Source organism: Lycorma delicatula, chromosome 12 (assembly GCF_047948215.1).
Source record: "Lycorma delicatula isolate Av1 chromosome 12, ASM4794821v1, whole genome shotgun sequence".
In the NCBI taxonomy this organism is placed as follows: Eukaryota; Metazoa; Arthropoda; class Insecta; order Hemiptera; family Fulgoridae; genus Lycorma; species Lycorma delicatula.
This window is the reverse complement of record NC_134466.1, coordinates 16,987,869-17,000,656: the sequence shown is the minus strand read 5'-3', so window position 1 is coordinate 17,000,656 and position 12,788 is coordinate 16,987,869. Positions and strand designations below refer to the sequence as shown.

Here is a 12,788-nt window from a genome sequence, read left to right as displayed (position 1 = left end):
TATGAGGAGAAGATCATTCCTTCGTTTGGTGATCATAACAACTGGGTAATGAAAAGACCGAGACCCGGTTTCCTCGGCGGGGGCTAGGGACGGTTTTGTCGGGCCTGGTTCTCTGTCGGGGGAGGGCTAGAGGCAGGCACATTAAAACAAAAGATCCAACCGGGGGAGCTGACCTGCTGTGCCGGACATACAGCCGGCGGGTGAGGAGGCCTCCTTTGAGTTTAAAGGACACTTTCCCTGGCTGTGCATACTTGAATGGATACCCGGCCCGGGGAAGTAGGGGAAAAAAAAGACCTATGGAGCACTTGGCTGACATATTATTCCATATTTAACCTCCTCCAAACTTTGCTTCATTTTTTTTTGTTTATGAGAGCTTCCTTTACAACCCCAAATTATCTTCCTTCTATTGCATATAATTATAAAACTCAATTTTTTGTTATTTATCTACTATTTGAATATTTGCATTACATTGTTAATCTGCAGTAAGGCACATATTTTTCATAAATTTTGGATAATAATGATCCTTTTTGGTTAAGACTTATAAAAAAATATGAATTTTTAGTAGCATCTACTAAGATGCTAAAGAAAAGAAGATGTTACTGTGTAAAAAGAATGCAGTGAAATTGCAATAGAAAATATTTGACTTTGGTGAATGAGACTTTAACCGTTTATAATACATTGTAAAAGGTGTAGTTTTCAGTTTTCCAGAATCCAACTATTAAGCAAATCTTTGCAATCAGTTATTGTATTTTCTGTTTACTGTACACTATATTTAAAAAAATCTGTTTTGTCCTATTTTGTCTTTTTTCAGCATTTCAGGTAGAGAATTCAATGTCATTCATGATTCTCTTGCAGTATTTTATTAATCTTATTTTTTAAGGTGTATAAGTTGATCAATAGTTCATACAACATTTTAAAAAACATAAATTTTGAAAATAGTTTAAACAGTCTACGTGTTTTCATTCTTGTGGATGTACTTCTCAAATAATATTTTATGAAGCATGCATAATCAGAAAAGAAATGTGCTAAGTGAAAGCCAGCTAAACATAGGTACCCTCAGCAGCTCTATCGGTTCTTTCCTGACCTGAAATTTGTATGTACAAAAAACTGTCGAAACCTATCAACTTTTTAAATCAAACTAAGATGAATTTTTTAAAGTAAAGCATATTAACATTCATGATGGCTCTTTTTTAAAGCTAAGATTACGCGTATGTCTTCTCGCTTCAGTGGCTGGTCCTGCTGTTCTCATCTTGCCATCAGTTAATACTATTGCCATCAGTTTTATAGAATTAGGTAGATATACATTTAGAATGTAAGTTTAAACAGGTTTTTACTGTGAATTGTGTTTGTTGGTTTAGTACATAGTTGTGTTATTGTGTATTTGTTAAGGTTCAAGTAAGTTGAATTTTTTCCTGCGTGCACAACGAGGTGTCACTATCAGCACCCAGACAAAAAATAATTAGAGTAAATAATTAAAAATTAACATTTAAAATTTATCTTAAAAATAAAACAGATGTAAAATGTCTATGCAGTATGTTAAATGCAAAACAAAACCAAAATAAAAACAATATTAAAAATGTAACATAAAACATCAAATTGCCATATGTCAAAAGGCAAAAACTTTAAAGTTTTATTTATGGGTATTTTTTTATTTATGGGTATGGATACTGCCATTCCAACTCAAACTCGAGAGGACTGATTATTGAGGGAATCCCTGATAAATGCAAGGAGATTCCCTTTTACACCCCATTCATGCAGTGTATTTAGGATTCCTCTCATCCATGCCTTGTCATATGCCCTTTGCATATTGAAAAATACAACAACCAGGTGTTGGTGAAGACGTTTTGAATAACAGGTTCCAGGGCAACTATATGATCAATTATATATTTAATGCAAACATTGATTTTTGGTCATTTTTTAAAAATTTATCTCCACTATTTTACTGCTAGATAATTGCTCTCACTTTAAGCTAGCTGTCTGACATCATAGTGAAACTTAAATCAACCATCTACAAGCTAAAATATAACCAGGGTCTTCTGTATAATTGGCCCTGATAAATCATTCATTATTTTATCAAAAATGAAGAAACAAGACAACATTAGCTTTGTTTAACATTTCATCGTGTAATACATTAATGTAGTTTGCCATTACCAAATTTTTTGAAGAAAATTTTATGATTGATGTTCCATTATTTGAAAAAAAAAATGGCTGCTACATTTAATAATTCACTTTTTCAAACTCTTGTTAATAGCTCCCAGCTTTTTTCAATTGTATTTGCAGTATGTTGAAAGTGAATTGTCAGTAATAAAAATAGCTTAACAAAAAAATAACTTGCTAACAAATAAAGTGAACAAATCTTCATCACCCAATACACAATTTGTTATGAAATTTGAACTTTTTTATGATTTACTTTCTTACTTATTGTGAAATTAAATAAAATTTATTGAAATAAAAAAAAGTAAATACATAACTCTAAATAAAATACATAAAACTTAAAAATACGGACATTAATACAATGCAAATAGGAAACATTATAAACAAAAATTAAAGAGGCCAATACAATTCTTGGCCAAAAATATTTCCCATATCCATGATAACAGTTAACATAAATAAAATAAAATTTTACATTTTTATAACATTATTTTGAAATAATTTTCTTAAAAGACTAGTTTATTCAAAAACTGGCAAAAGTAAATATCTTGTTTGCTGGTACTGCAGTCATGGTGTAAACTGGTTTTATGTACACAATAAAACCATCCACTCAAATTTCATATTTTTACTCTATTCAAACACTAGTCAGTGGAATAGTTTAAAAACAAATTTGTCAAACTGATGTCTTAACATGAGCATATTCCATATCTTTCATTAAAAAGTTATGGAAAAAGTAATTTTAACAGTATTATATAATTACTATATTTAGAGAAGTTAAATAGTACTATTTGACCTACTGAATTCTACATCTTTTTAAAAACCTTTTTTTCCTTTTCTTCTTACTACTCTTATCCTTATCCTCATTATCATTTTCTTATCCTCAAAATACAGTATCATGCAGCCACCTTCTAGCAGTTGGTAAGCCAGCTGGTTCTTTATTGGGGGGGGTCTATATTTCCTATCCAGGAATTGAACAAGAAGCCAAAATAGTGGCCAAGATGCCAACTGGGTAACCTACGTTCCTCTACATCCCAAAATATTTAGCGGTTTAGATCTTCATACCTAATGGGTTAATAATATTCTTAACATTCTCTTCAGAAATGCAAACTGTATTCTCTAAATGTCAGTGTCTGAAAAGATTAAGGATGTTACTTAAGACATATCTAAGCATTAAATAATATCATAGCATTATAACCATTAAATTATAATTCTGATGTAATTATTTACCCATATAATCATCTCTGGTTCCATCAGGTGGTATAACATAATCACAGTAGGATCTCTGTAAAAATGGAATGGTTGAAAGAAATCAAATAAGAAATCACCCATATATTCATTCATATATGTTTTTACTATACGTCTATCAAAATCATCTATTACCCGTCCACCATACATAACCTGAAAAGAAATTCATTATATAAAAAAAAAATATACAGTAAATAAAATCAACCATCGTTACAGTGTCATTTTTTATAGTTCTTTGGATAGTTTCAATCATCCTTAATTATCTTTGATTATCCTTTCTACAATATCATTTCTTCCACATGAAGAGCTTTGTGAAAATTTTTACGATTTCTTCAACTGAATTGTCTTATAAAAAAACAAAGATCTATGAAAAATTTTTAAGGATAATTAGTCATATAGTTTGTACAATTCAGTTGTGCTGAATTTTATTAATTATGTTTTATATAATGAGAAATTACATGTAACTGTTATAAGGATTATAATATACTTCAAAATAAAACATTAAAATTTTATATATGAACAAAACCTGAAAAAGTTACAAAGGTAATCCTACAAAAAAAACAATATAATATCCATCTCTACATAGCAACTAATTAATTACTTTGTTTTCAGAACTTTTAAAGTAAATAAGTTAAAATTTGAATACTTAATAAAACTTATTATTCTATATTACTTTTCACAAATATAATAAGATAAATTTAGGAAAACTTATAAAATTTAACAATATATCCTACTCAGAGAGTATTAAATATAAGAAATTATTATATTTGCTATTTTCACATTATCAAGAATATTATAAATAAATACAATAAAAAATATAGGGCTTCATTACAACAAAAAATATAGAAACTCAGTAAACTTAAATAGCGGCACAATGAGTACAAGTATATATTTGGCAATATTTTGGTAAATATTTGGTCTCCAATCTGGAGTGACTAGAAGGGAAAGAGAAATTGTAAAAGAATTCTTAATATTAAGAGATGCTTTTATATTTAAATTTAAAAATAAATAATTAAATTTCAGTTTTGATAATAAATTTAATTTACAAAACATAAGATAATGGCAGAAATAAAAAAAATAAATTTTAAAAGTTATAAGATAAAATAATAAAGTGACCTCTCCAATTAGGTATTTGAGGCTAGCCCATGGTATTCGTTGGTCTGTACTCATCACAACTCTTTTCAGATATGTTTCAATTATTTGAGTACATACAATAAAGTCCATTTCACCAAAATCGTAGGCAATATTCCATCCAATTTTACCATATTTACGTCGTTCCTAAGGGAAAAAGTGAAAATTAATATTATAACTGTAATCTGAAAACAATTTTATTGCCATGTCATTATTATGATATTATTCATAGAACTTTCATTATTTCAATAACTACAATGTCCCACAAGGAAGCTGATGTGCTTCGGTTTATTAATAAAAATACTAAAAAAGTGAATTTTTAATTTCAATTTTTTTATGATTTATAACATTTATATTGGAAACTATCAAACACAGTTCTATGGGCCCAATAAAAAAATGTTCTCGGATCAAATAACATACAAGTCACTAATTTTTCTTCATTTATCTCCATTCTAAGTATTATATAGCATAGCATCACTTCACCTTTGGAGCAGTAATCAGAAAAGATTTTCCGCAAACTAAAACTTGAATGTTTAGCATTTTTGCACCTACATTCATTTAAGACACGTTTTTGTTTATTTTGACCTTATAATGCACTCCTGAAGTTTATCCTCTTAAGTCATGAGAAATTCAGTATAACTGCATGAAAAATACAATAGAATATATCATTATTTTAAATTACAACATTCTTATAATATAAGAACTTGTCCTTTTGTAGCCATATTATATGTAGTGAATATCTGTATAAATATATTTCATTAACTATATGGCAATGAAACAAGTTCAAATAGTATGATATATACATAAACGTATGAAGTGTGTTGACTTATATTTCAGTCTGCTCAATAAATGAAGAACCATGCACAGTTACAGTTTTTGCAGATGTAAGTTTGCTGTTAAGAATATGATGAGAAATAAAAGACCAGTGGTCTCATTTCAATAAAATTCATTAATAATTACTGTTAATTTTTGTAAATATATCTTTACATTTATGTTTACTTTATATAGACATATCTTTTTCTAAAGGCTGTGCTTAAGGTAAGCATAAGAATAAAGTTGTAGTTATTATTGGTTTTATTATGAGACTAACTCATAAGAAGCTTATTTGTACTTCTGTTCCTTAAATTAAATTAAGAAAATTTATAAAACATAGAAGCAACAATAACAACGAAAACAATCAATAAATAAATTTATTTATTTCTAGTAGTGAAAGTCATTTGATTCAGTATATTGAAAGATATTTCTAGATAGTGTATCTTAATAAAAAATAAAATATTCACACTACCCATCTTGTTATGACCTAGCTGAATAAATTTTGAAATCTGTATTGTACCTACTTTGTCTTTCTACATACTCAAACTTAAGACAACGCAAAAAAAACAGGTTACTATTGCTTGAAAAACACAAAAAAGTGAATTACATGCTGCTTCAAACTATTCAAATCTATAATAAAAATTTATGTAAAAGGTGTAAAAGATTTAAATAAAACAGATTTTTAAAGCATAAAAAAGGGGAAAACAACTGTTAAAAAAGAAACAATTTTTAAATGTATAAACTATATTTTTAAATTAATAAATTAATCATGAATAACATTACCTGAACAATAGCATGAAAAAATGCTAATACATAAATTATAGTTTTAAATTTTGGATGAGAACAGCTATCCAATAATTCAGGTCTCAATTTAAAGTAAGTATTTCGTAAATTCAATTGAGACCATTTGGAGGCTCAGTTACAACTATAAGAAAAATTAATACGAAAATGTTAATTCCAATTACAATAATCAAATGCAATAAATCAGTCAAACTATAACTGCTATCTATAAAATATTTTTAACAATTATAAATTTTTACATACACACTGTCTTGTGTTTCTAATAATCTCACACAAAATCTGGCTCTAGTGTACTAATCTAAAACAGGACCCAATTCAGAACTTTGGAAGGTAAATAAATTAAAGGTAAACAAAGATAAATAAAAAGTTAAATAACTAGGAGCAGTTTTTGTGGAAAACTAAAAACAAGGTAAAATCCTAATTTAAAGTTAAAACTTAGTTTAAGCTAAACCTAATTCCTAGCTTTCTATCAAGAATAAGAGATGTAGAAGTACTTCCAGTTATCAGAAGAAGTTCAGGATTAAATATTTATTAAATGTAATATTTCCTACTTTTTGACAGCAATTTTATCATGGACTTATTTATTTTACAATAATTCAGTTTTTAGAAAACCCTTCCAGGTTACACATATATTGTAACTATCAATTAACTTTCTGTTTTTCTAACCATAATTGAGCGGTATAATTAATCTTTTCACCTTCACATAACTGTACAAGGAAGATGGCAGAGACTACTTTATTCAAGTCTCAAGTAACTAAGGTTGTTCATGAATTTCAACTATGCAATAGTTTACCATTATATTTCTTTTATTTATTTCTTTGTAATTATATTTACTAGTGCATTTAAATTCCTTACCGCTTTCATAAATTAAAATAAACTCATGTCTAAAAGATCATCTGCTAACTAGCAACAAAGTTAGCAGACGGTAACCTGTAATTTTAATTAATGCAGTTTACACAAGCTGTTCAACGAATTTCCCTTTTGTTGACCATCATTGAATGTTGGCATTTGTTCTATAACCACCGATACTTAAAAACCTTTTTCCGGTTTCAAAAATATATCCCCCCTAACTGAACAAGTAAAATCAAATAATTAAGTTTGTGTAAGAATTTTATGCATCTTGGTATTTCCAGCTATTTGCCTGTAATTGATCGATACCTATAATTTCTTAGCAAGAAATTTAATAGATAGTATCCTAAAATCGTTAATACAATCTGTATATAAATTTCAACCATCCAATTGATCAGTACCCGTACTGATCAGTACCAGTTTATTTCTTAACCATTCATATTTTTTTTTTAAATCACTACCAATTTCTTATTCAGTTGATTTTATCTTGAAAATCTAGTAACTCTGGTTGTATATAAATTACATATATACTTCAATATCAATACTTTTTATTGATAAATTAGCCTAACATTATATTTTTGTGACCAATAGCATATTTAAACAAATTTGTTGGTAAATTAGCTGCTAATAAAACAAGTTGAAGATGGTATCCTAAAACAATCCAAAAAAATTACTTTTTACATTCCAAGGAGAAAGAAGAGAAGGAAGTGATAGAGGAGTTCTCCTTCACCAGTTAACATGGAATGAACAACCAGGTGAGTTATTATCACATAAAAGTCATTAACAATAAAATACTGTAAGTCAGATGAACTACATCTAATAAAAATTTTCAGAAAATGAGTAAGAGAATAAATAAATATAGTGATAAAAATAAAATCTTTCAAAGTAAATGATAAAAAATAATATATAATTACACATTACAAAGAAACCACCACAAACAGACATCAGTAGACAGAATGTTGATCAGTGATAACTAATGTTTACCTATTTTTAAGTGGTTATACAATTTTTAAATTTATATAACTCCATAGTGTCATAGTTAGCTATCACAAAATGATATAAATTACATAATATTACATCATCATCATCATCATAATATCATTACATGATATTACATCACAAATGATGTAATATCCTGAATATTACAAAGTTTTAGCAAAATTTGCCATAGTAGCATTGTTTAATGCATTCTGTCAATGTACACAAAGTAAAAATGTGAAGAGTATAGAAAAAAAATATTGTAAATGGTGTTATAATACTTACGTATTGTACAAATTACAGACTGGTTTTTTTTATTGGCAGCAAATGAATCATTTTACTAGGGTATAAAAAATCATGCAAGCAAACTAGGGTTACTGCCATGGTAAGCTGAATTTTTCTGTTCAAATTCAAATGAACAAAAAAATAATAATTTAGATCCTTCTTAACAGGTGTCATATAAACTTATGTTTAAATATTAATTTATTTATTCACACATCAATGTTTTCTTCAGTACTTACATGTATATATTTAAGTAAATTACATCTAACTGAAGTTAGAGCATAAAAGACTTTCACCAATTGCAAAACTAAAATAGTACAAAAATTTAAAAAAAAAAAAAAACAAGATTTTGGGAATTTAATAAGGTTGAGGAGGAGAAAATCTATCCATCATTGGAACAATATCGGGAGATAAGGGTCACGCCAACTGTGACATGACATTGTAAAATAAAGGAAAACCATATATATTAAATATAGAATTATAAGATAAATGGCTAACATCTTTTCCCTTTTCCTTAGAACCACACTAACAAGTTAATTTTTATAAGTAAATATGCTGATAAATAGTTACCGGTAAAACAATATAACTAATTTACAGGGTAAAAACATTACTTATGGCACTATGGTTTCCACTACATCAAACAGCATCCAGAATCATATCATATCAAGAGCCATTTATAGTTAATATGTATTTAAAAAAATTATAGTAGTTTTTCCAAAAAAAAAAGGAAAAAATTGAAAATGAAATACCATATTGATAAGTCAGTTTTAAGTAAACTTACCTTTCGTTGACCTCTGAAGGACACTGATAGGAAATGACGGAGTTGGATCAGTTGTAAGCCATAACCTAAAATCAGGATGTGGTTTTGTATTTTTGTCTAATATCTTTTCTAACGTTCGTATAAAACTGATCGGCAAATGACAGTTTTGTAACATTAACCAATTCCCACGATTTATTGCATTTACTAAAAGCGAAACTGCCGCCTATAACAAAAGAAAGTAAATTTATACAAATATTTATAATCAATAATGCTTTTTATAAGTAATAACTGCAATTTATAAGCAATCATATACTTTTAGTAGGATAAATAAGTCATATTGAAGAGAAACTGGAAAAATAAGAATTGGAAAGGAAGCAGTAGGAGAGAAGATAGCTCAAGTATTGAAGGAAAGAAATACATAAAATATTAACAAAAAACCTGACCACAACAAAAAGTACATTAGTTTACAAGAATTTATATCAGGTGCCCCAAAAAAAGTAAACACTATTTTACAGCTAATAACTATCATCTTGATTTCAGGTGTGATTAAATAATGACTGAATCAAGGCTAAGCTTTGAGGAAAGAAAATTTATCCTTAAGGCTTACTGGTAGATAGAGAACATAGTTGCACTACAGAGAGAGTATAGAAATCAGTTTCAACAAGATGCTCCAATGAGATCCACTGCCTGTAACTGGGATAACTTTGAAACAGAAGGAACTACTAACGATGCTCACAAGAAGCATTCCTTAACTCTGGCTCCTTAATTCAGTGAATGAGGATAATCCTTGTTTGACAGTGGAACACCATGTGAAAATTAAATCAACAGAGACAAGCGAAAAATTAAGTGGAGAGTGAATGTATAAAATTAAATAAAGATTCTAAAATAATTTAAAATTACTTTTGGCGGTATACTTCATTAAATTACATCTCAGAAATTTTACCAAACAGTTTAATCTAGTGCTTGGTAAAGTACAAAATTAGCCTTTCTATCTCTTTAGCTTTTCTTCAACTCACTGTAATCTAGTATTAAAAATAGTAAGCAGGAATCAAACATCTATTCTGTATAACCAAATTCCTTTTAGATCCTGTAGCAATTCTAGTAAACTAAATTCAAAAATAATCATTTTAATGCAATAAGCCTGCATCTTATCAGTATAGAACTCTATCATACCTGAGCTTGAATTAAATTCAAATAAAAAAGATAACAATAAACATACAGAATGTTTTATAATAATATTGTAAAATAGGAATATATGAACATAGTTCATATTCTCATTTTACACATGAAAACACAACATCATGCACATACTTATTGTTTAACCTACTATTTATTTATCTTAAATATAGTTCTAATTTATTTGAATATGCTTATATGTAAAGCCAAAATTTTGTCTGTTTGTTCTCGCACCATTTGAGAACAGATATAAGTTATGAATTTTTCATCGTCAAAGGTGTGTGTACTTCAGTTACCATAATTACTAATAATCTGCCTTTTGTAAATAAGTTTCTTTTTCAGGTTTCTATGCCTGAATACTTTAATTGTTATTTATCAGTATTATTCTCACAACCATGATGATAATGAACACTGCAGGGTCCAGGGGGCAGAGCCCTCTGGGTAGATGGGAATGACTAGCAAAGCAAGCTCTGTGGCAGGCCCTGTGGCCCTGGGAAGCTCCTGGGTCAGCTTTGGGGTTTGTCTGAGCTAATCTGGGCCCTGTAGTCCAGGGGGTAGAGCCCCAATAGGCTAGTAATAATATATTTTAATATAATTCTTCTTCTTCAATCTTTGCTAAGCATGAAGAATTTTATTTCTTAAACAAATTTTTTTTGTTTGAAAAAGATTGTTAAGGAGTTTTAATATCTTTTACAATGTTCTAAGTAACATTTATTTCAATAAACAGTATTTGTAACATTTGTTTTCATTTTTGTGAAAACTGATTCATAGTAATATTATTATATAAACATACATCACAGTATCTGTAATATACCTTACCTTATCTTGTCCTTGACCTAAAGAAAGGTACTTAAATTTTGGTCCAGCTCCCCATCGATCAGCTAGTTTCATTAGTTCACTAGTTGGATCTGACCCTGGACTTAAAATGAAAATTACTGGGGTGCCAGGAGAACTTTGATCATATATCATGTCGAAACTGGAAAAATAAATAGCTTATCAGTAAAGAATTTAATAAGAATATTGATGTTCATATAAAATGACAAGATAAAAATATTAAATGAATGGTATAAAATACTTATAAAAATAAAGGTATGTACAATAAAACCATAAAATGATCACTGCATCAGCTGAAAATCTGCTCTCAATGAAAAGATCCAACCAAGTGTACAATATAAATACCTTTGAACACTTTCTGTTTGGATGTATGCCGTGACAAACATCCAACCAAATCTATCATCTCATACTTAGAAGTATGAAATCCAGATTCCTAAGTAATGGAATAGTTTGTACCACACTTCAACCAGCATGTCTAGAGCAATGGAAGCGACAGCTACTTCTACTACTCTTTTGACTAAATTTAATTTCATCTTTGGCACTTCTAGTGACAGAAACCAATTTCCTAAATCTAGCCAAAGTAACATTAAAAATCTTATTGTGAAAGTTTACAATCGTGATATACAAAATAATATCCCATCCTTCAAATTTTATGATAGGAATATTTCTTTAGTTTAAGGTTCTTTTTTTTATCTACTCGAGTGGTATGCATTAGATAATGGCAGGCAATCTGATTTGCAAGTTTCAATGGTTTAATGATTTTAAGCTAGATTTTTTTTTGATGATTAAAATATAATTATAAATTTTTCCCTCTACTTATTCCTTAATTAACTGAAGACTTAACAACTGAAACAGTTTTCAGTTTTAAATTCTATGAAATATTTTTAATCCTTTCTGAGATTATAATGATAATTTCAATTCATTTTTAACTGTTTAGCATCCAGCTCTTTGCTTGTAATATGTTTAATGCTTCAATTCGACATGATATTAAGTGAATTAATTTGTTAAAAAATGAGTGGAAACAATATATTAAATGTGTTATGTTAGTTATACTGTTTTCATTAAGTTGAGAATATATGTTTCGTGAATTTATCTGAACACTTTGGGTTTGCTAACATTTCACTTGAATTATTAGCTGAACCAGCTTTATAAAACATTATCCCCACAAACAATCAACAAAATAAATTTAATAAAACAAAGTTTGAAATGAAACAAAACCATTGTAAATTAATCGAATAGGTACAATAATAAGAAGCACAACGCATAATACATTAATGTTAACCACTGAAAAAAAACCATAGTTGGGTTAGATTTACAAAAATATTTCCAAGTAAAATTATTTTCATCAGCCTACATTATTTTTTTAACAATACGAGGCTTTCAAAAATCATCTTTGGTCAATAGTTCTGAACTCACTAACTTGAAAATTTGATGACCGACAGTCGTTTACAAAATGTTTTAAGGTGAAAAATTAACTAATCAAAGTCTAATGATACAAAACACATCAACTTACTCTTTGCGAAAATTTGTTAAAACTCACTTTATAACAACTTAACAAAGTACCCTCTGACAACTGCCTAAAGTCACAACAGATACCAGCAACGCACGGGAAGAAACGACACAATGCTTTCTTATCCATTATCAACATTATTTCTATAAATGTTTCATAACAAAATGGTATAAATCTCTGAAAAATGTTTTCTTAATATTCAAAAAAATATTTAAAATTTCAAACCTTCAAAGAAAAAAATACATTTTTCAGGAAAAA

At 28.3% G+C, this 12,788-nt stretch overlaps 1 protein-coding gene across 9 annotated transcripts in view; it reads right to left on the bottom strand.

Annotated features, from left to right (window-relative positions):
- Positions 1 to 269: 269 nt before the first annotated feature.
- The window catches only part of LOC142332835 (dynein axonemal heavy chain 10-like), a 64,844-nt gene continuing 52,325 nt past the window's right edge, over positions 270 to 12,788 (bottom strand). For 2 of the 9 annotated variants that reach the window (XM_075379460.1, XM_075379461.1), the window contains 5 exons: positions 11,006 to 11,162; positions 9,032 to 9,233; positions 6,124 to 6,265; positions 4,513 to 4,674; positions 3,379 to 3,549 (listed from right to left, as the gene is read on the bottom strand). In XM_075379460.1, coding sequence (XP_075235575.1) covers positions 6,234 to 6,265; positions 9,032 to 9,233; positions 11,006 to 11,155 — 384 coding nt within the window. In that variant the 5' untranslated portion in view covers positions 11,156 to 11,162 and the 3' untranslated portion in view covers positions 3,379 to 3,549; positions 4,513 to 4,674; positions 6,124 to 6,233. Of the gene's footprint in view, positions 3,282 to 3,378; positions 3,550 to 4,512; positions 4,675 to 5,003; positions 5,167 to 6,123; positions 6,266 to 9,031; positions 9,234 to 11,005; positions 11,163 to 12,533; positions 12,692 to 12,788 lie in introns of those variants that run through there. The other 7 variants (XM_075379465.1, XM_075379462.1, XM_075379458.1 and 4 more) reach the window with 7 other exon arrangements.